At 38.9% G+C, this 23,138-nt stretch overlaps 1 protein-coding gene across 1 annotated transcript in view; it reads left to right on the forward strand.

The window, feature by feature from the left end:
* The first annotated feature begins 6,499 nt into the window (after positions 1–6,499).
* The window catches only part of LOC143180627 (lachesin), an 83,752-nt gene continuing 67,113 nt past the window's right edge, over positions 6,500–23,138 (forward strand). The window contains exon 1 of the mRNA XM_076380495.1: positions 6,500–6,648. Coding sequence (XP_076236610.1) covers positions 6,585–6,648 — 64 coding nt within the window. The 5' untranslated portion in view covers positions 6,500–6,584. The remainder of the gene's footprint in view (positions 6,649–23,138) is intronic.

The raw sequence follows: 23,138 nt of genomic DNA on the forward strand, positions 1-23,138 counted from the left end.
GCTTTCTCTGTTCGGCGTGGAAACCAAGCTGTGAGGAATTGGAAGCGCGAAGGTGTATGGGCGAGATATGGACCTGAACCAGCGTATCGACGCATGGTGTAAAATATCAATTGTTTTAACGCTTAATTCTAACCAAATTTTTCATTCGATTTTTTTCAATGGTTTTAATCCATATAAAGAGATGGAGAAAGGTCATTAAATAAAATGACATATACTATATTGATTAAATGAAATTTTTAGTAAATACAATTTTTCTATGATTTTTGTCAAGAAAATGGGACAAACTTTTGCATCAATCTAATATTAATCCTTTCATACAGAAGAAGAGAGGACTTTTGTATTTTTTAAAATATTCCTGATTTAGAGGATGTATTTTCTCTTTCAGGCTATAGATATTCTATATATTTACAATTATTGTTAGTCAATCAGACTATTGATATTACACATTGGTAGGTAGTAATATTACTCGGTGTTTTGTGCTCGTTGTACAACTCGGACGTACTGTGGAAATTGTTTAGCTGATAAATAACACTCTCTGTTTATTTAAGCCGATACAAAAGATTCGCTGATGTTATTCAGAATATTTTTCTTTTTTCATTGCCTTCGGCAACTGTCAGCACAATGTTCAGCGAGTTTTGTTTCTCGCTGGGAAATTTCCGCGTTTTTTGTCAGTCAAAGAATTTAATTTTCCATTCAACGTATCCACATCGATGTGCAATGTTATCCTTACCTGAAAAGTATACAATTTCGTAACATCGTTTCTTTTTGTTCTCACTGCAATTTCATGCCACGTAGAACATTTTGGATCAATAGACGCATGCAATAGTTCTACATTTGTCGAGCGATTTCGGAATAAAGGATAAAACTGAACAAGACATCCTTGATAATCTATTTCTCTTCCAAATAAAGAAAGTTAAATTGTAGTTGGCAATCTTTACCGAGATAAATTATTTTTCTGGATCTCTGAGGGAATAGTAGACATAAGAGCAAAATTAAAAAAGAGGTTTTGAATTTGTAGAAGTTGCCTGTTCCATTTCAATTATGCCGTGCAAAACTGTGTAAGAGGTGTATCTGTAGCAATAAAGCTGTCTCGCGGATATCAGTCCCTGTAGATTTACTTTGGACGCCTTTCTGTATTCTTTACGGGACATTTGTTAAAGTTGTCCCGGTTTTATGTGACGGTTAATCTACAACGGAGAAGCTAACGTTCCCTCGAGAGTAATGTGTACTAGTCTAGACTATTGCTTGTCCCCAGAGATATCATCCATCTAATAATCATTTCGCTGAAACACTTACACCTTTCTCCTCGGTAGGCTAAGCTGTCTTCAATTGTACTTACATTTCTATCCAAGCGAAAAATTCATTCCGCAAGTCCACTACCCTCGAAGAATAATCCTTGTTGGAGCAATTATCGAAGGAATATGAATTGCTAGAGGCTGAGATCGATATCATGGAAGGCTTCGCAATTTAAGGTGTAATTGCCCGAAAATACTCTTCGCTATCGCTAACAAGGAAACGAAAGTACATTGACTCTCTCGCAAGACCAGTGATTAACATTTTTCCTTACAAAATATAGAACCAGGCTTTATAGAACCAAGATTGATTTATCTCACGATTATTTGTATTACATAAAATAGAAGTCGAGTTATATTTTTTCTTTTGAAATATAGTTGTCTTCGAATGACCATAAGTTCACAAATTTGAAGATTTAGGAATTATATTATGTTCACAGTATATTAGATTTTTTAGACTGATACAGAGGTTAGTCCACGATGAATAGAGTGATTCGGAAGCTGCGGTATGGGTGCAACGTTTCAAATTTATCTTCACGTAAATTTCGTCTACTCTTGCAACGAAATACCTGCGCAGCCGCAAACGATCGTCATCGGAAAAGTGATAGTGTCGCGGTTTGGTCTGAAACACTATATGTGTATGTACCTACGTGCTGCGCTATGTGTATAAGACCTTTGTAGGCTCAATGGCCTGCGATGAATATTTTAACCATTTTGGCGTGACGTTCCAGATATTTGAGAATGCTGAATTGAATTATTTATCCCTGTGCATCCTACGTGGAGATGATTTTTACATGTCTACGTTCCAATAATAGTTTTATGACTTTGTCGGTTAGAATTTTCATATCCAATGAAAGTTCCGATATGTCGTCGAATATGTTAGTTTTTGAAGCTTAGGAAATATTGAAAGAAAATTTTAGATAATATTAATAATAGCGATTTTCTTTTAGACAGTAGAGAAGTACAAATTATTGTGTCTTACTACTACTTCAGATTAATTTTACTAAATTTCATAATTATCCTTGTATAGTATCCAGGTAGTGATTTTTTTCAACACACTAGAAATTTATTACTAATTAATTGCCTGTTTCTTTTTTACAATTCAAAATAAGTGTTTAAGAGTGGATATATTACATAGCAAAAAACACAGCAATAATAATACAGTTACTTTTTCCTCTAATAAGAAACTCAACCAACCACTTAGCAAAGTCTTTAAAATCGTATTTAACATTTCTTCATTACCTAATTAATCATTCGCAGGAAACTAGGAACTTTGCTAACAGTCACGTGACACCTGAAAAATAATTATCTTGGATGAATGATCTCTCACGCTAAGCCCATCTGAGACCACCTTAATCTGCATCTAATCTAGCTACGTGAGCCCTTATTACACATGCAACACGGAGGGTTCACGATCGCAAGAATTCCTAGCGGAAATAGTTTGATCCTTGCCCACAAGGAAGTGATGCGGATAAAGGAGATATTTTCATAACATTTTATCAGCGATACTCAATCTAGTATCATTCATATTACTCATGTAACTTACTCGGCATTTAATTCGCTATCTACACACGAGATCACGTAACGATTTTAAGTAGTATAGCCTGAAATTTTCTCTCCTTCAACAACTGCTCCCTTCCACAGTAAAAATTTCATTCCTTTCAATTCCCCTAAAATGCGTCTTCCCTTCGCGAAGACAGTATGTACCGATGAATTCTAATTCGCCCAGAAGCCAGTAAAAATTAGCCGAACGACAGTGGAAAACGAGGTCTGAAATGTAAAGTAACTCGAGTAGCAATAGCATTACCTTAACGTCGCTTCTCCCAGAGCAAGGAAAAGGGAGAGCCTCGGCCAAGTTTTCGGGCTCGCATTCACCGACTGGCAGACGTGCCGCAGAAAAAAGTGGTCCTTTCAAAGTCGTTCCGGTGTTAACTCAAGACTTTCTCATTCGCTTACAGGGAGCCTTTCGACCCCGTCCTCTCTGCACGCGCATACGTGCATTGTAAATATGCACCGTACATAGGTGAGCGCGAATGTAAATTAGAGCTAACCCCGTCCCCGTGTCTTTTTGTTCAGCTGTCTGCGTGAAAGAGCCAATTCGTTGGCGCTGCCGCCGACGCGACGCCACCGCTACTTCTGCTGTTTGTGGTATAGATCGGCTTTACCTTCCCGGTAACGAACTGCAGCGTTTCGTGTGTTCTGCGCTCCGTGTTTCGCATTTTACGGAGAGGAGCTCGCCTACGCTGCGGCGAAGACGTACGTAGGAGTCACTGCCTTCGTAAATATCGCCATCAGAATTCCCCTGGGACCGATGCAAAGGTTCATATCGTGATTTCTGTTTGCGTTCCTCCGCGAAGCCGACTTTTAGCTTCCAGCGGCGCGTCGTTCAATTAACTGATGCAATTACGATGTTTACTTTATGGCTAGAATTAAGGGCTGGTCTCCAGTGTCCTGTTTAGAGGTTTAACCGTGACAAGGGTCGAAGTTCAAAAAAGGGCTGGATCGATGCAACGTTTTGCCTATTCGATCTCGTGTCCATTGCAGAGAGCTCCGCCGCTTAAAGGGAGCACCGAAAATGATCGATTGTTGGAGAAACTTGACACCTCTTCTTTTTTTCAAGTTGACGTATGGTTTGTGTTTTTCGACACTTTGTGAGGTGAAATTTTTTAGAGGGCTTTTGTTAGATATTTATTCTGGGCTTAAAGGAAATTAAAATTTGATCTTTCAGGGATTAATCTTATGATTAATCTTGAGGGGTAATTCGATAATAAATAGAAAGAAATAATTGACAGTGCTAAGTACAGTAAATGGTAGAAAGCGTGAACATTCTGCTTCGTTTCCTTTCGACAAAAGAGGTTCATGCAAATTTCTACTTTTCGATGTTACTTTCTTCGTGTAGGTCATAATTTTTCAAACACGCACTGGGTACCATGTTTTATGAGGTATTATATTTGTCGACACACGACACATTTCTCCTCGTAATTTATTTGTAGTTAGGAGCGTACGCTACAATTTAAATAATTTCGCTGGGACAGACATCGTCGGTTGCGCTCAAAGTACGTTGCACTTCACGTTCCACATTCAACTGTATTTTTTACTTCGTGCCTGCACCAGGAACTGTACAATTCCTCACGTCGTTTACGAGATTTCGTAAATTCTGTCTAGGTTCTGATTTGTGTTGTGGTTCCCCGCGAACCAGTGCCATCTCCATTTTCCTGTAATCATAAGCTAGCTAGGTTGATTTATGATCTACAAAACCCAACTATTTTAAGGACAATTTACTTTAAAACGAAATTACCAACAAATTCAGAATTCATTCTCAACAGAATCCACATTTCATGAGAAATAATTCGAAAAATGAATTCTACAGGTTAAAATAACCTGAGCCCAATGCCTTCGTTCACGAAGCCACGACAAATTACGGTAGACTAATTCGATTCCAGCAGAAAATAATGGAACAATCATTCAGCGATACCGCGCAATCTAATAACCGTTCCAAGGCTCATACAACTTTGCAATCATTGGAAGAACCGATTCACCAATATTTTACGATGGCAGATAATTTCGTCGATCGGGCTGGAAATTAGTGTCCCGCGAATCAGCAAAACCGCAGAGGCAGGCGTGCGTTATATTGTTTATGTCGTTCTCAATTAAAGCCCGCGACATCGCTGGTAATTAATAATTTAGTGCCCGTGTCCGTCCACGGTAACTGTATCAACGACCAATTGCGCGCCGATGATTCGAAACGATTTCAACGAGACGGCCCGTACTTTAAGCTTCCGTTCCCGATCGCGGATTAACATTACAAATACACTTTATTGGCGGCATTAAACTGTCTCGCCGCTGGAGAACGGTCGGAAGAGCTACGAAATCTGATCAATGGCGTGTGCACCGCGTGGCATGCGTTTCACCGAATGCACACGCCGCCTCGTGGCATATGGAAAATCAACAATTCTGCCAATACCCGTGATTCGCGGCCAGCGAAATGGTAACGGGCGTAACCAGTGTCATTTGCAAATAATCATGCGAGTAATATCCGCGCGTTACAATTTTTCGCCGCGTCGACTGTGACACGCACAGAGTTATCGGTGCATGGGAACTCGGTGTTTATTCGATGTTTATGCGCTTAGTAAATTTCGGTGGGTTTTAACGCTGTCCATTATTTTTTATCACGCTGGATTTTTTTCGTGTTCATTCTTTTCATAATTTTGTAGTGGTGGTTCGTGGTGTTGTGTTTGAAAGTCGAGGGACTCTGGACTTTTTGTGGTTATTTTTCTTCTTCTTGTTCTTTTTTCTGTTTTTAGTCGCGTCAGGTATTTAATTATTAGCGATTGTTAATTATTTTATATTATTTTGGCTCGGTTTGAAGAAATTACTGAGGTTCTCTTTTAGTAGATTATTATTTAGCAGTGACTTGATTTTGAAAATATTCCGATTATTGAATTTAGGGGAGGTTAGGCAGTATGTGGTTTATCGTATTTGCTAAGTTGCAGTCAGAGCAAATAGGAACAGGGTTGACAGGGTATTTCTTGGATAGAATGTATGAATGGGTGATTTTCGTATAGCAGATTCTAATTCTAGATAATGTTTATTTTTATGATAGTTTAATGATAGAAATATTTGATCACTTTGAGATTTTAAAAATTCCCTCAAATGTGAAAATGGAAAATAGAAAAATAATTTTAATACCTATATTTTAGGGGAATATCAACGAATGAAAAGTGCAATTTTTGTTCAGTTCTCGTAATCATAATTTCTTCTAGGGAGAAAGTTAGAAGGCTCCACGAACAAAGAACTTAATTCACATACGCTATTTCAACCCCTCTCCCAGTACGTCTGACCCCACCCTCGAATCTCAGTAACATCATCGACTGTTCGCCTTTGACCTGCCTATTAGGCAAGTTCTGGGGAACACGATCGGACGTCAACAAGGAGAAACGACAGGCTGGCGTCAGATAGCGGCGGTAGAAGTGGTGGGATAGTCAGTATTGTCAGGCAAAGGTACGCGAGTCGAAAGTTCGTTCGGTGGAAACGGCCGATAAAGCGAACCGATGACGAGGTCTCCTTCTGTCCGTTCATTCAAAACAGCCCTCCCATGTCCCCGTCGCTGTTCAACCCTTACGCCTGTTCGACCCACGGTTACGAAAATAACGATTAACCGAGGTTTCGCTGTTTCAGGCATGCTATGCGTCAGAAGACTGGAAACAGAGGCCGCCGAGGAAGATGACAGGGTTAAGTAGATAAAGGGGAGTAAGACTGGTTCCATCGACGGACAATTCCATCGCGTTTCCCATGCAGTGCACAATGCTCTGCCATCGCGCCCTTGTCGTTCTCTCCGCTGTCATCGTGCCAATCGGTAAGTGAAAAAGTTAATCGTATGTCGAGTGAACGTTTTTAATAGGGCTCCGTTTTCTACCGGATATTGACTCACGTTGGTACTGTGGGAGTGAAGTGGCGGTTTTCAATGGTGGCTTGAAATTGAAAAATTTTGGTTGGTAAACAGTTATATTGCGTTTGGTTCAAACGCAGTTTGATGTACTATGTGGACGTTTCTGTCGGTTTTAGACTTTAGTGTACTATGTTTGTATAGTATGGTATTAATATTTTAATTGGGAGTATATTTAGTGTTCGATGACAGGAGTCAGAAATTTTAATAGGTTTAAGACGGTCTGATCTATCCATGAGTATTTTACTGCTGTTCTAAATGTGTTAAGTGGTGATTATATGTATTAAAATAAGACAGCATTACAGTTGAGGCTTCGTTTTTGAGTTATGAATCGCTAAAGCTACATTTAAAGTATCTACGCGTAATAAGTGTCTGACTTATTCTACTTGCTTTGTTGGACCGAGCTAGTGAGCGCTGGCAGTAGAATAGGTCTCAAGTCAGACACACTTAACGCGAACTTTAGACGTTTTGGCATGTAGGATCCTCTTAAAATTTCTGATATTTGTTATCGTAAACTAGTGGTATACTAGTATAATAAAGGCATACTAGTAGTACAATACATATATTTGTCTATTTTTTATTTCATTTTTATTAATTTGTCATTTTTACATACTTTCAATTTTTTCTATAATTACTCTGTTTTATAATACTTTTAAATTAAAAACATTTAATTTTTCATATATCGTAGTATTTGAGATTTGAAATGTTTTAAAATTTATCTTACTGTGACTAAATAATGTTTCCGAAATGCTTCGTAAAAGTCAAAATTTCATACGAGTAACTATGACAAAAACGTCCATACAGTAACGATGTTAGTGCTTCAACGTGACAATTATTGTCATTGTAAAACGATACAATGGAGCAGGTTATTAGAATGAAGCAATCAAACTATGTGCAATTGCGAACTTTTATATATCAGACAACGATAATGTACACGCATATTTGGGATTTATCGACGTTGTATGGCACTTAAATAGTCCAATCGTTGGAAGACAAAGGTCTTTTGTTCCCATGGAATAGTAAAATGGCTCACATATCTATACGTGTGTCGTTCCATCAAAATCGATATACCGGATTTGAAGCTTTTAAGCTTTATATGGGCGAAAAACGCGTTGGGTGCTCTCAAAGGGAGATCTCCCGCGAATTATTTCAATTCCACTGGTTCCACGTCGAGCCTTAAATAAATTTATGTGACTGTTACAATTTCAATGCATATCCTCGGAAAAGTTTATTATTCAGCAAAACGAGCAGTGAATCAATTTTCCCCTTTCAGTAAATCAATTTTTTGTTAGGTAGATTTAGTATTGATAGTGCCACGAGAAAAACCGATTATTCAACCTTACATCTTTAAAACTATTATTATTTTTACACATGTGATTAAAAATTACTGCAATAGGTACTTATATACTATACTATTTATAATAATGTTATTATAAATATATTAATAGATTATTATCATAGTATCATAGTATTGTATAATGATCTATTACAATTATAATATTGATAGTTCGCTGCCAAAATAAATAAGTCCCTAAGCCCTCAGAAAAGTTCGCTTCTCTTGTACCATAGGCCGAATTCCATCTCTGTGTCAGAGAAATCTGTGACCATTTTCTGCAAAAGCTTATGCATTCATCGCTCCCTAAATAGCCACACCGACTCAAAATTAGACCGCGATCAATCCCATTCCCTGTTCTGCGTCAGCAGGCCAGGCTCCTCGGGGCAGCAGGATCCAGATCGGATATCAATTCGCGGCTGGTGGGTTGCGTTCGACACGGTATGGTAGGCAGAGCAGAATCCGTTGTGCGCTGACGTCCGATGCAGATACGCAGCGGAGAAGCGGTGCCAAATACGGACTCGTGGAAGCGGTTCGGCGTTTGCACGAGATGTGGCGGGGCCAGGAGCCGTCGGTGCAGCCAACTTCTGGCCCTGATGTTTATTCGGCGAAAGGGAGTAGAAGCCCCGCGACTGGGCTTGTCGTTCGCGAATTAATTTACCGTTTCCTGGGGGCACGAACCTTCGTCTCTTCACGGAGACGCGGAGGGTCTGCGGGAGAGTCCCGACCTTCGATCCCCTTTCCACGAGGACCCTAGCACGAGGATTGTAGCGCGAGCAGGATCGCGTGGAATTCGAAGGCTCTTTCGCTCGAGCTGTTTAATTTTCGATGGGGAAAGTAAGTTGCTCTATCTCGGTCGTGTGTCTAGCCCCGCAGTCTCGGTTCGAATGAAACATACGGATTGACTAATCGGTACAGGAATAATTGAGCTAGCCTGCGGTGGGCTGGTCTCACCTGTTCGATTTGGCTCGCTGGGACTGGCCCGCGGACGGATGGTGGAAGAATAATGAAATAAATTCTCCTGTTGGGGACACGCTCATTGGCGACTGGCCAAGCCTGTTCTACAGGGATTGGGACGATTTAAATGTGCGGTATTGAAAACGTTAGCTGAATTGGTGGAACGTATTGCGAATTTTGCGGTGTGGGCTTTCGGTTTCGGGTGTGCTGGACTGCGGTTAGGTGCACGAGAAGCAGATGTAAGTAAAGAGTTGAATAATTGGCGGAATTTCGTGTAGTTAAGGTGCTGTTGGAGTTGTGATAGTGTTTTGGAGGGCTGAATTTGGGAAGTTTGAAGTGTCTGATATCTTGGGAATTTGAGGGGTTGAGGAGCGGGGAAGTTTTGAGCGAATATATGGGGTGTTTAAAAACATATGCTATTGAAGTTTTTAACAGAAGATGTCTGGGATATGAAGATTGCCTGGGTTTTCGTATCTTCTGGGATTTTTCTTTTTTCTCTTGTTTCTCCTTTTTAACAAATATCAGCCACTTGTTATTAGATTTCAATTATATATTATTAAGCTAGTATTAGTATATTCCTCTTCATACTTCCTCGCTATAGACATAAATGTAATCTAACTACAGATTAATTGAAAATTCTCATATTTCTATGTATACAATATTCGGCATGCAGTAGCGTCTTACGTCAACATCATATTGCAATCAGTGTTAGGACTGTTGAATTTATGGTCCACTAAATGCACAAATTACTACTGTGCAAGTAATCGGCCTAAATGCAACGTGCACCTGTAAACACAGATATAACTTCTTACATCATCACAAACTATAATTAGAAATTAAACCAACAAATTATATATGGTACGTTCCTACCTATAATCTCAGCTTTCAAACAAAGGCAACAGGTATTTACACAGAAGTTACAACTTCTAGGAAAATATATCAAACTACTGTAGTACAATATTTTCTGTCGAATTGGTGCATATAAAATTTATGTACTACAAGTGATTATACATTTTCCTATTTTTCTCAGAAGACTCAAATATTTCCTGATTTTATTAATTATGTATGTGAAGTTATATGAAAATGAAGAATTCTATTATTTCAAGTTTTTAAGTTCGAAGTTAGAATTCAGCAATTTCATATGTACGTAACTCGAGAATGTCTATTCATAGATATTTTCTCGGTATCTATCAAGTTTTATTTATTAAATATCACGTTTTTAGTTATTAATTAGTATCACATATAGTCAATAAATTTTCGTGTTAAAATTGCTACATTCCTTTATACATCCAATACCACAGTATCCATTGTAGACGCTCTAGATATGAGAGCTCTAGATACCCGCGGAATCGAGGGTAAGAAAGGGAATAAGGAGAGGAACGAAGAAGGACACGAAGGTGGAAGGTGAAACAGTAGGGTAGGGGTTGCAGAGACGAGCAGAAATTGAGTCCTATCTCTTGGCCAGCAGATAAGATTGTTTGTCCATACTCTGGATCACCGTCGGACTCGTCGATTGTTCCACTGGCTCCTTCTCGTTCCCTCTTTCTCTCACTCTTTCTTATCTGAAAACAACGACCTTTCCGGGCAAATTGGTTGGCTCGGCTCGAAGTCTAGTAAAACGTGATTAATCGCTCGCTTCCTTTCGCGGCATGTATCCACCTTGAACACCAACACCGCCGTCGCGTCGCTATCGCCACCACCACTACCACAGCTACCATCACTGGCATCGTCGACTGTTCGAGCTCCCTGTAGCGTAGCGACTAAGTATATAGTGATAATCGGATAACTGTGGCCCAGAACTCAATTGGGTTCCAGCTTGAAGGGTCAGTCTCGCGCACTGCTTTCTCCCGAGCGTGGATGAACAAACGTGGGGGAAAAGAAACGGGCGGAAGAAGTAGCCAGCGAAAGTACACGTTCGTTAAACTAGAAGCTTCTTCTCTAGTTGCATCTGCAAGTTTTACTTCTTACTTGTGGGAAAATCGTTTCTTTGATCGTTCCTTGGAAACGAGCGTGAACCCCAGCTCGCAACGATTAAAGTTAGAAACGGCAAGGTTTTTGGGGTGGGATCATATGTCAGCGCTTCAGGGGATAAGAGTGATTAAACCGACTGATTGCGTTTTATGAAGTTTGATAGGGACTTTGTGCTTGTTTTGCGAAATGAAACCAGGACCTGTTTTGGTAGCGTAGATAGATTTGCAGTGACTTACGGAGTGCTTCACGTGTGTCCTGAATATTATTTACTTGTGGAAGTTACTACGGTGAATTTTTTTCTTTTGTGTAGTTTTTCTTTAATTTTGATACAGAAAGTAAGGCACTTGTCTTTAAATTATGAATATGAACTTATTTAATAACGAGGAAAGTAATTGTACAACAAACTTGTGTGTCATCTATCGAAGCACGTCTGGTTACAGTAAAAAAGGGACACTTCAAGGCAAAAGTATTGCAAAATGGATGTTTCTACGTTTCCTCGAACTATTTGTTACTTTTGTAGTTTTTTAGCGATAGATCCTTTCCACGTAATTTTGGTAACAGATGTACAAGCTATTATTATAAAAAAATGCGTTCCTCTTATATCACACCAGCTGGAGGGTTAAGTAATAAACATTTATTTAAATCGAATTCTATACACTGTATTAGGAATCTATGGTTACAAAATTATACTTTTCGGGAAATCGTAAATTAGAGATTTAATGCGTTTATATTTGGAATTGGTGATTCTAGATATTCTATTTCGGGAGGAGAGAGTAATCTTTTGTCTTCTTTTGCTTAATTAAATTTAGAAGTTCTGATGTAATAGATGGCTATAAATCAACCTTTGGAATTATTGGATACATCTACCATGCGTAGAGAGGGAGGGAAAGGGACATATTTATACTATCACGAATCAAGCTTCTCTAATTACTTTTGCTTTAATTAAAGGGATGAAAGGTCTGTTCGCCCGTAACCATAAAATCGCTTTATAACGGTATCGAGAGAAATTCTATCAAAAATTGAACGGACAATAAACGAATTTAATTTCGCTTTGTCGATGTACTGATTAATCTATCAAGAGCATGTCCACACGTGGACATTGTTTACCTACTAAATAAATCTCATTCTCTCTGTCTCTCACTCGATACAAATTCAATTTAATATCTACTAGATCGTTAAAGGGCTGAAAGTTCATTTATAGAAAAAGTATCAAATGCTGAAGTTTTTTTAATATACAGACATTTAAATTTCAGAATTTTCAAATATTCAAAATTTCAAAATTTTTAAATGATTAAATATTAGATTAATTCAAATACACAAATTCTCAAATTATGAAATTTTAGTTTAGTTCAGTGGAGAGGTGGTTTTCTGAGAATCTTTTTCTGAGTCAGACGGCTCTCAGGAACTTGATAAATTTTTTGGCAATCTCTTTAAAAGTAAAATTAAAGTTGGAAGACTCCACTTTACAATGAACCCTTAAAAATTGAGCTACGATTTTTTCTTGCCAATTTATTGCACTTTGAAGGAAGTATACTGCTGGTGTTAGAATTACCAAAGGCATACTTTTCATTCAAAGCACGATAACTCGGCGAAAAAAAAAATCGCAGGCCAATTTTTAAGGTCTAATAGGAAAGAGGAGACTTTGTAATTGAAATTTACTGCAGAATTAGGCGCTAAAAAAATTTATCCAATTCCGAAGAGTTGTTTGAATTTGGAAAAGATTTTGGGAAAAACCATCCTTTCTTTCTCGGCGTGTCGTGAAGTGGAGAAATTTTTTCTGATGAATTCAACTCAGGAGTGAGAAAATAGAGGCTTTGTCCTTTAAAATGAGACTATGCTCATCCGCTTGCGATTTTTTTTGACGAAGTTACAGCAGTTTGAATATTAGCCACTTTTTCGGTCTCTGGACCTCTACGTGATTCCAAAGCTGGAGGCTCAGTTTTCCTTCAAAGCATCATAACTCGGCGAAAAAAAATCATAGATCAATTTTTAAGGTCTCATATGATAGAGGAGACTTCATACTCGAAATATGCTGTAAAATTAGTCGCTAAAAAAATTTATCAAGTTCCTGAGAGACGTCTGAACTTGGAAGATGTTAGTCCAAAAAACCACCCTCTCTTTCTTGGCGTGTCGTGAAGTGGAGAAATTTTTTCTGATGAATTCAACTCAGGAGTGAGAAAATAGAGGCTTTGTCCTTTAAAATGAGACTATGCTCATCCGCTTGCGATTTTTTTTGACGAAGTTACAGCAGTTTGAATATTAGCCACTTTTTCGGTCTCTGGACCTCTACGTGATTCCAAAGCTGGAGGCTCAGTTTTCCTTCAAAGCATCATAACTCGGCGAAAAAAAATCGTAGATCAATTTTTAAGGTCTCATATGATAGAGGAGACTTCATACTCGAAATATGCTGTAAAATTAGTCGCTAAAAAAATTTATCAAGTTCCTGAGAGACGTCTGAACTTGGAAGATGTTAGTCCAAAAAACCACCCTCTCTTTCTTGGCGTGTCGTGAATTGGAGAAATTTTTTCTGGATAAATTCAACTCAAGGATAACAAAATAGAGGCTTTTCCCTTTAAAATGAGACTAGAATCATCTCCCTGCGATTTTTTTTGACGAAGTTACAGTACTTCAAAGATCGACAATTTTTCGCCCAGAATTAGAATTTAAAGAATCCTTTAACTTTGCTACGAAATATATAATAGGAACACAAATCTCCATAAAAATATCTGGTGCCCCTGTATATCGCTCTAAAACGCCCTGTACTTCAACACTACACGCTCCCGCTGCTGACCATGCCCCACGCGCAGCCCTAACAGCGCCCAAGAAACGCGAAGTCAACCGCAGCCCTTACCGCGACTAAGCGACTAACGTATCCGTGACAAAAAGGTCGGGTTGACGCGAGGCTGGAGCTGGGCCATGTGTTGGCGCGCGTGAGGCACATACCCCTGCCCCTTGCTCTGTACATACGTCCGTATGTAGCAGCGGATTTCAAGTCCGTGACAGAGCACGGGAGAGTTCGATTTGATCGCATTGCATTACGAGCCCCGCGCGCTGTCTTGTATCGGTCGTGGCGAGATTCGAAAGTAGATTGGGAAGAACCGGGGCAAGCGTGCGGCAGACAGGCGAGGTAATACATACAACTCGCTTGTTGTCTGGCATCGAGTTGCCACGGCGAGAGAGACAGAAGTGAAGCTGGCAGGTCTCGGGGCTAGGGCGAGGTGGATAGAGCAGAGGGGCAGGGGAGAAGGAGACGAATGTCGGGGTGAGCTTTGAAAAGCGTGGCGGCAGCTACCGGAAGTCTTATAAACAATCCTAGGAGCGATGGGAACGGAGACTCAACTACCCCCGGCGCAAAGAGGATCAATGGTGAACGGAATGCGTGTAAACAGTGGAGCAACGTTACACGATCGCTTCTCTGTGTGCGACGCCTTCAACCCCTTGTCGTGTTCTTTCTTCTAGCACACGAATACGAGAAAGGAGCATCGATATCGTCGAAGCTGCGTTAGCGTTCGTCTAGGGGAGGTTCGGGGGTGTCAATAAACGCGGCGTCGACTGACTTAGGATGCTTTGGACTTTTGGTGCCTAAGTGTGGGGCATGCACCTGTTTCGTTCGTCGACCAGAGTCAAAGTAATTTTCTGCGAGGCGTTAGAGCTTTGTGCTTTTAGCGTTGGTTATTTTGCTTGCTCTGTTTTTATGGTGGATTTTAGAACATGATTCTTTTGTGCTCTTATTTCAGTTTTCATGTAGAGAGTGTTTGGGGAAGCTGGAGATTTTCGTGGGGCTTTGTGAAAATTTGTTTTGCAATATTAGTAGATAGACTATACAATTATTGTAATATAAAACACATTACCATTTCAATATTGAGATAGGTCGATTTTTTGTTTCATTTAAGATCCCTTCACATTTCTCTAATTGTTTTAAATGGAAATATATCAGACTTGTTATACATATAGTCTTTGAGATCTTTAATTATTGAATGAACAGTATTATGTAAGGACTTAAGGAGAAGAAGAAAGGACTCGAAGGTCAACTAGTGAGAGCAGAAAATTTGTGGGAATAAAATTTAACAGCGTCTGAGGGTACTAGTATCATAATGATATCCAGACCTGACTGACATATCGTTATATAGAACCTAGTATGGGATATTGAAGTTATGATGGTGTCGAGACATTCTATTCACAAGTTTCGTTATTTCCTCCGCGCGCCTCCATTTTCACGCGATTTAAAGTTCCACGTATCCAGAAGAAATGTTACGCCCGAAGTTTCCCATTACGTTTTCTATTTAACAGATTCTAACTCACATATTAACCAATTCTTAGAATCGAATCGATAAAAATTCATGCTTTTATGCCTAGCAATGAAAGAAAAAACGACTTCATATCCAAACAACTAAAAGAAGAATGACCACAAAATACATTTTCATCGATACTTGAGAAATCCATTAGTTCATACATTCGACTACAGTTCGACTATTGGCGCGCCTCGACAAACTCTCAGCGCTCGTATAAAAATCGATCAGACCGTTACGTTATTTGCCACGCGGCATCCATCGTAATTCAGGAATCGCCTTTATCGGAATACACGGGAGAAGGATAGGCAGTCCAGGAAGACGGACACAGTGAAAATCCGTTTCGGAATCATATCCTTTTCTCCCATCGCTATGTATGATGTACGGACTGCATGCACATGTTGCATTATGCATCGTGTCATAATGCAACCCTGAGGGGTGGGGGAGTAACGCCAGATTCGCGAATTCCTTTTGCCTGTTTTGCAATATCGTCGGATGCGGTTCTCGGGTTTCCTTTGCTTCCGTGAAACCGCTTCATCCGTTCCTCTTCCATTCCCCTGTCCCCTTCGCTCGCGTTTCCCACGGTACGTGGTAGCGTGCGCATGGATCTGCTTAACACGTGATTCTCAGGCGGCAAACCGCTTGGCAGGATGTTCACGTGCGATCGGAGAAACCGTTTCTACCTCGCTCGTTTTCTGATTATGAAATTATATCGTGCCCCAGAGAACCGACACCTCAGGATTACGCGATGCCGTCGCGCGAATCCTTTTAGAGCCACCCTCCGCCTCTAGTCGCTGTCGCACTGACACGTTCCATTTTCGGTTGCGTCGTCATCGTGTTGCCTCATCTCGGCCCCCTTCAACGACTAGGATCCCCAATTTGGCAAGTGGTAAAAGCCCTTTCGCGAACGAATTTATTTTTCCATTATTGACGTCTTTTAGATTTAACTTCTGATTTCAGTATGGTTCCAATTGTATCGCCTGATTAGTCTTGAGTGAAAAGTGTAATTGGCTTAGTCGAGCAGCTTCTGGACATTGTATGCCAAAATTGTACTGTTTTAAATACAGTGCTTGAGAATAGTAGATTGTGCCTGGCTGCTCAAGTGACTATTAAATATGTAGGTGATTAACAATTAATTTATTATTCACTGGCTCTGATGGTCTTTAATATTAGTATGTAGTAATTGATTTTTCTACAGATAATTCCTAGCAATCTTTTTATCATTGCATTTACAAGTTATGATAGTTATGAATAAATTTTTTAAGATTGACTAGCATTCAGGTACTTTAAAGTGAAATGTCAGACTTTGTAATAATTGCATAAATAGTTTCTTTCTCTGTAATGCCACTGTGTTTGTAATATTTTAAGATATTCGCATGCCTCGCTCAATCATGGACCGCAAATCGCATTTTTGTAGCTTTAGTTTTACGAGGACCTAGCATACCTTCGCGCTTTTCTATCAGGATCGCGTCCCTTCGGCTGAATACTCAAGGTGTCTCGAAAAGGCGGGGGCAAGGCTCGCGGAGAATGTTCACACGTTATCGCCCCACGGGGATGAGGGTGCAAGGAGACTTCTAATTTGGAAAATTGCTAGGCAGATCGCCTAGCTCACCTTACAACCTAGTATTATTTATGTTCCTCGAAATTGGTCATATGTCCTTACTTTACATACTACCCCTAATACCCGTGTAATATTATATTACGTATTCGTTCTTCACTTTCCTAGTCCTTCCTTACAATGTCGCGTAGAAAGAAGGTCCTCTTTCATCAGACTTGTCTGTATTAAAATACTTCACTTTTTTAATATAGATAAAAATTCAGTTTCACCTTTTTGCAATTGCTTACAATTTCTTAGATATACGTATTTTTTAGAACTCTTCTATTGAAATTCATGATGAATATATCTCAAAATTAGGAATAAGTCTTAGGAAGATTTTAGAAGATTTAGGAAGAATATTTTCAAAATTTAGTTGTGCAATTACTTTAAAAGTGTATGGAAATTTTAATTAGTATACTATAGGTACAATTTCCTTTCTTATAAACCTTCAGTTTTCAACTTTTCTGTCAAAGGAAATAATGAAATATTATTACAGATGTTCAATAAACGATTAAACTTGAAGCATAATGTTCCTTTATTGTTCGTGACTGTAAGTTTATTAATTTTTCAAAAGGTGCTAGTTCAAAGGCCTCTAAAAATATTTTGATCGTTACATAAAAAAAGCATTATTAGTAATAGACAGAAAGTTGCCCTGGGGGTAACAGCTACCCTCTAGTCTCGCTGTCTCATTATTCTCTTATTAGTTTGCGTCGCGATTGTATCTCATCCTTCCACAAACTCTCGTCCCTTCATCAACAGGGGATCGCTCATCCACGTAAATACGGCGTGAGAAAATCGTTTAAGCTTCCGTACGGAAGATCCTTTGCGTTCTTGTTTAAGCTGAGATAAAAGAAAATACAGAAGACGACGACGAGGCTCGTAAATGCGCCTTTAATGGCGGTCGTGAAAGATTATCCACCGACAGACTCGGGTGTCTCGTTATTTATCGTCAATTACGAACACGTACAACATTTCACTGGAAGTGTTTAAACAACTTCGTTCACTGCCTCTTGCTTTATTATTTTCTAAATGAAATTTGAAAATATTTTTTCATATCTTGAGAAAATATTAACAGATATTTTGTCTATTAATAGAGAATATTCTTAATATTCTTCAAAAAAATGTTGACAGTACTATTTCTGTGAATATTGATATTTATGATTACAGTTTCGTTTTTTGAGACGGTGTACGAAACTATCAATTTAAGGGGAGAGAATAAGTGAGTGAAATGAAGCAACAGTGATCGAATCTTCGCTTAGGTTTAGGTTTAGGTTTAGTAAGCCATTGGTCATGTCGATCAAAGAAAATTGTTTGAATTTAAAAATTTGAAAATTTGAAAATTCGAAAATTTAAAAATTTGAAATATGTCAATAACTTAAAAGCCGCAAAATTAACGTAAAAGTACACATTCTCAATCCAACCTAACAATTGTATCTTACACTACTATTTCATACACACGACAAAAATATTATACCAAAAATAATGCTCTCTTAAATATTTGTAACGAGCCACCACTGTACTACATCATAAAAATATATCCATCAAAGGCCCAACAAAAAGCTAATCAGCGAATACCTTGAAGAAAAAAGAATGAATTTAAACAAGCCTCTGGGTTAAAGACCCGAACGTCATCAGCCAGAATCAGACCGCTCGCACAGTTTTGCCTAGCAGTCATGCGAGATTAAGTTGTCGCGTGTCATGCTGGCTATTGCAAACAACACTATGCTCGCTTAGGAGCAAGTCGACACGGTTAGTCGGCACGACAGGGAAACGGCGCGCTCCGCTATCAAGGGGTGTGGAAGGAGACGCGTGTTCGTCGGAAATGGGCGAACGTAAAACGCGACCTGGTCTAGGAATAACGAGAGTATGATCCCGGGGTCAGGGGATATGACGTAATACAATATGTGCGGTGTCGTCTGTCCTATCCCATTTGTCCGTACACAGCCGCGGCGGTGCCACGGAAAAACGTTCCGTGGCCCGTCCGATCCGCGTGTCGAGACGAGCGCGGCTTGAAAAAAGAGGACGAGCGTCGGGACGGCGGCGGGAAAACAGAGAGGGACAGGAAGAAGAGCCACGAGCTGCGCTGGCGTTGATAACGACTCGCCAGCGTTCATATTTTACGCGACGCTCATCAATAATTCATGCTGTGAATAATGCAGCACTGTTTCGCGTTACTTTATACTGGTCTCTTCCTTCCTTCCTTCCTTCCCATCCACCGTCCACCCTCGTCCCCCTTCTTCTTCTCTCCATTTCTCGGGTTCCTCGCATCAGGTGGCCCGATAATCCTGCTCCTTTCCTCCCCCTCTTCGTCTACTTCCTTCGTCTCCTCTTCAGCTTCATCGTTCGCCAGGGAAAGGGACAGACGCGAATTTCCGGTCCCGGACACTTTTATCTTCCGTTTTATCCTCTAAAACGGAGGCACGCGCACCTCCACTTCCTGCGCCCCTCACCCCCTCGGTTTTCCTTTATTGCCAACTGCCTCCTTCTCTGTCGTAAATAACGGTCTTTATGCGATGATCGCTGCCACCACGGCTTAAGAATTATTAGATATAGAGAGAGGGGTTCGACGTGTTTTTTCAGTGAAAATGAGACGTTTATTTTTAATATTTTTTTTTAGGCTTTTCTTGTTTCTGATTTTTTATATTTTAACATGTTAATTATACGGTCTTCTAGAGCAGTGTGTATTACCATACATTGTGATACTATCATATGTGAGGTAATGTTATGGGGAGTATGTACCTGGATGAGAAATGGGGTTTAACGATAAAAGATTATAGATTGTATTTTTATGCTCCACAATAATTATATATCTATATAATATACTACATTCTATATCGTAATTATGTACAGGTACTATGTAGAATATGGTAGAGGTCTCTATTGGTCTTTAAAATTACTGATAATGAAACCTTCATATGTAATAAATAGGTTTTCATAAAACTGTACAGTTATTAAGCCATCGATTAATAGTACCTAAACATCGTAATTATTTGTTAAAAAGTAATGCCTTTCAAGTTCAGAAAGTTTATCTTCCATTGTAAAGACAATGAGCTTCAAGCCGTCATTAAATTTCGGTTCATTCCTTTTCTCCGAGCTTCCGTCTTCGCGTAATAGCATTTTCAGTTACACTGCTTTAATTCTATTTCTTGGCGCCTCTCCTCGTTACACCGATAAGCAGCAAACTTCACTTATTTAGTGGGAGTTTATTTGGTGGATTGTTCGCGCGGAAATAAAAGAAAGTTCTTCTTTCGGCGGACAAGAATATCCGCGGGAGAACTTTGGAATAATTTTATGATGGCTTCCACGATAAATTATTTACTAAAATCCCAAGTCGAATTCCTCATCAATAATTCATGGAGGAAGACGAGCACTCCTACTTCTTTCCGCCACTTTGTACTGGAGCTTTTCTATCGTTTTCTGTCTTTCTTACCCCTCCCATTTCCCTCGCAGACAATGAACTTCGGATTGAGACACTTATATTTCCATTTAGCTTTCGATGGTGAGGTACACCGTCTGCTTTACATTCAGCTTGCATTGCGGTTTTCTGTATTATGGACAGTGAAGTTTCGCTCATATTTAAGCTGTTAGTACAATAATTATCACATGTAAAATTACTCAGGAATAGCGATAAATTTATCGAGAAATGTTCAGGTATATTTGAAGACGTTGGAAATATTTAGTGATCAGTTATTTGTAAATACTTTTATTTTCTCAGTATTTAATTATTTTCGTTCAGAAATGCATATCTCACAGAACGAGTGAATGTTTTCCAATAAATCCCTCTCATTAACAATTTATGGAATTTAGCAGTTGCTTTTCTTCAACCGCTCAGCGTCGAGTCCCAAGAGATTTAATCCGAGATAGATTGGATGCTTTTCATTTATCCGCGGAGAAGTATCTCTTATCAGCCAATTGTGCTTCTTCCCTGTCCAATTCTCTCGGTTTTCATTTTCTGCGCTCTAAGAAACTTCCCCCATCGAATGCTTATAAATCGACGGAAGTGTAATACCTTTAACCTAATTCGAGCGATTAAAATGAATTATCAGGGGTGAGTAGGCGCAATTTCTGCTCATTGCCGAATTACACGAACGAGTGCTTTCGAAACATTAGCTCGTCCTAAACACGTGCAGTTGAACTACACGTTTGAGACCGTCGAACAGGATTTATGTTAATTAAGCCAGAATGCGCGCTCTGTGTGCTTGTTATGTATTACTCTCTACAATACGACGAGTTTAATAAGCGTTCGCCTTATCAGCGATATCATCGCAACACAAATTGCAGCGCTTGCTTGTGGCTAAAATAGATTTACAATTATTTTTCAAATTATTGATAACTAAAGATGCTTCTATACTACATCTTATATGAGAAAGTTATATAATTTTTTCGAAAATAAAAAATAGACATATATATAACATCTCTCTTTTCTATTTTATAAAATGTAAAGCTGGGTCTACACTACATTTTATATATCAAAATTTTGTAACTCTTTAGAAAACAGAAAAAAATATATGTATAATATCCCCCTTTTCTGTTCTTTGAGAAGTTATACGACTTTGTTTTAGAACATGTAGTGTAGACCCACCTTTATGATAACTTAATCAAGAACTCTTTACGAATAATTTTAATTCTCAGTCGATTTAGCAGCTTTATTAGATCAGTTTAGAGTGCAGTTTAGAGTACTTTGGTGTCTGTTTTTTTTGCATTTTGACGATAGTTTTGTACACTGCTATCGTGTACCGAGTTTTTTTGTGTAGTTTAGAGTATTTTTAATTTGAAAGAATGCGCTGGAAATTGTAACGAATCTGGGACTCCGAGGTTCGTTTATCGATTTGTTCTTACGCCCTATTGTCGCAAGCAAGTGTGTAATCGCAGCATTTTCCCCAGAGATTCGATTTTTCCGATCGGAACACATCCGAGCTCATCCGATCTGATTCAATGCACGGTGATTCATGCTCTTCCATGCTCTTCAATTTCGCACGATTGAATTGCTTCGATCTGATACGATTCGATTCAAGCTAGAGTTCTACTGGCTTTAACAAGATGTGCCTGCGTGGGATCATAGTTTTTGGTGATCACTGGCTTCTCAGCTTGTCGCGATTAATAATTAAATATTTGTCTATGCCTGCCAGAAACTGAGAATGGAATTCAATTTTAAAGCGAATGATCCCTTCTGTGCTATTTAATTAAATTCTCTTGTATGTAAAAGGTGCACGATAAAAGCACGATTAAAATTTACTGGATTCTTGTGAACTTCAGAGGCTGAGGAAGTAAACGGTTTATTAATGGACGTGGTCGTGGTGTAATTCCATGCTCCAGTAAGCGACATAAAAATGAAACGCACGTAGCTCTTCCGATCCATTGATAATATTCAATATCTTGTACAGTAGAGTAATTTTCTTCAAGATATTTTTTATCAATAGACATTATCTTTGTGTTCTTTGTGCAAGAGAGTACTCAGCGTCAGAAAATAGTTCACACTATTATTAGCGTTTTTCTTTTTGAATAATCAGTGGGTAATTATAATATACCTAATTAATAGTCGACAAAATTGTTGACTAGTTTAAGTACTTCGGAAACAGAACTTTAGAATTATTATTAAATTTTGTTATTTCTTACTGGAACCTACTATACAATTAATTCAAATAATTTTCGTTTTCCTGTTCAAATTAATGTATTTCTGTATTCTACTACAATTACATCGAGGAAATCCGATTGTAAGTTGGAGTTACGTGTTCGTTACAAAACTTCGCATTCCCCGTGGAATTTATTCTGATATTCCCTTCTGTTTACGAACTGCATTCAAATCAGATTTCTCGATAAATATTATCAGAAAATGCAATTTTACATTAAATTCGCGAGGTTGGTTTTCTTGTTTAGAAGCTTTACTTTCTAATATTACAATAATTTTAATTCACACCTCCTCAAACAAACAAATTTTTATATTATTCCAATATCTGTCAGTAAAATACTGAAGTTGCATAAAACTTCATAAGAAATTTCAAAGGTATCACGCATTAACAATTGATTTTTAATGAAAGTACAAAATCTGTTGTATTACCAGAAAATTGACCCTTTTCCTCGTCTCTGTCATTAGAAATTTAAATGTCACCGTGTTTCGAAGGGAAGAAGGTTACCAGCCTCGTTGATCTTCAACTTCCAGTGTTCTTCGATAGGTCATCACGAGGATAAATATCGTGTCACTTATGCCTCGACCTTTGAGGAACGCGGTCTTCTTTGATTGCGAGTTTGAAGA

The sequence above is a fragment of the Calliopsis andreniformis genome, chromosome 6, assembly GCF_051401765.1.
Source record: "Calliopsis andreniformis isolate RMS-2024a chromosome 6, iyCalAndr_principal, whole genome shotgun sequence".
Classification (NCBI taxonomy): domain Eukaryota; kingdom Metazoa; phylum Arthropoda; class Insecta; order Hymenoptera; family Andrenidae; genus Calliopsis; species Calliopsis andreniformis.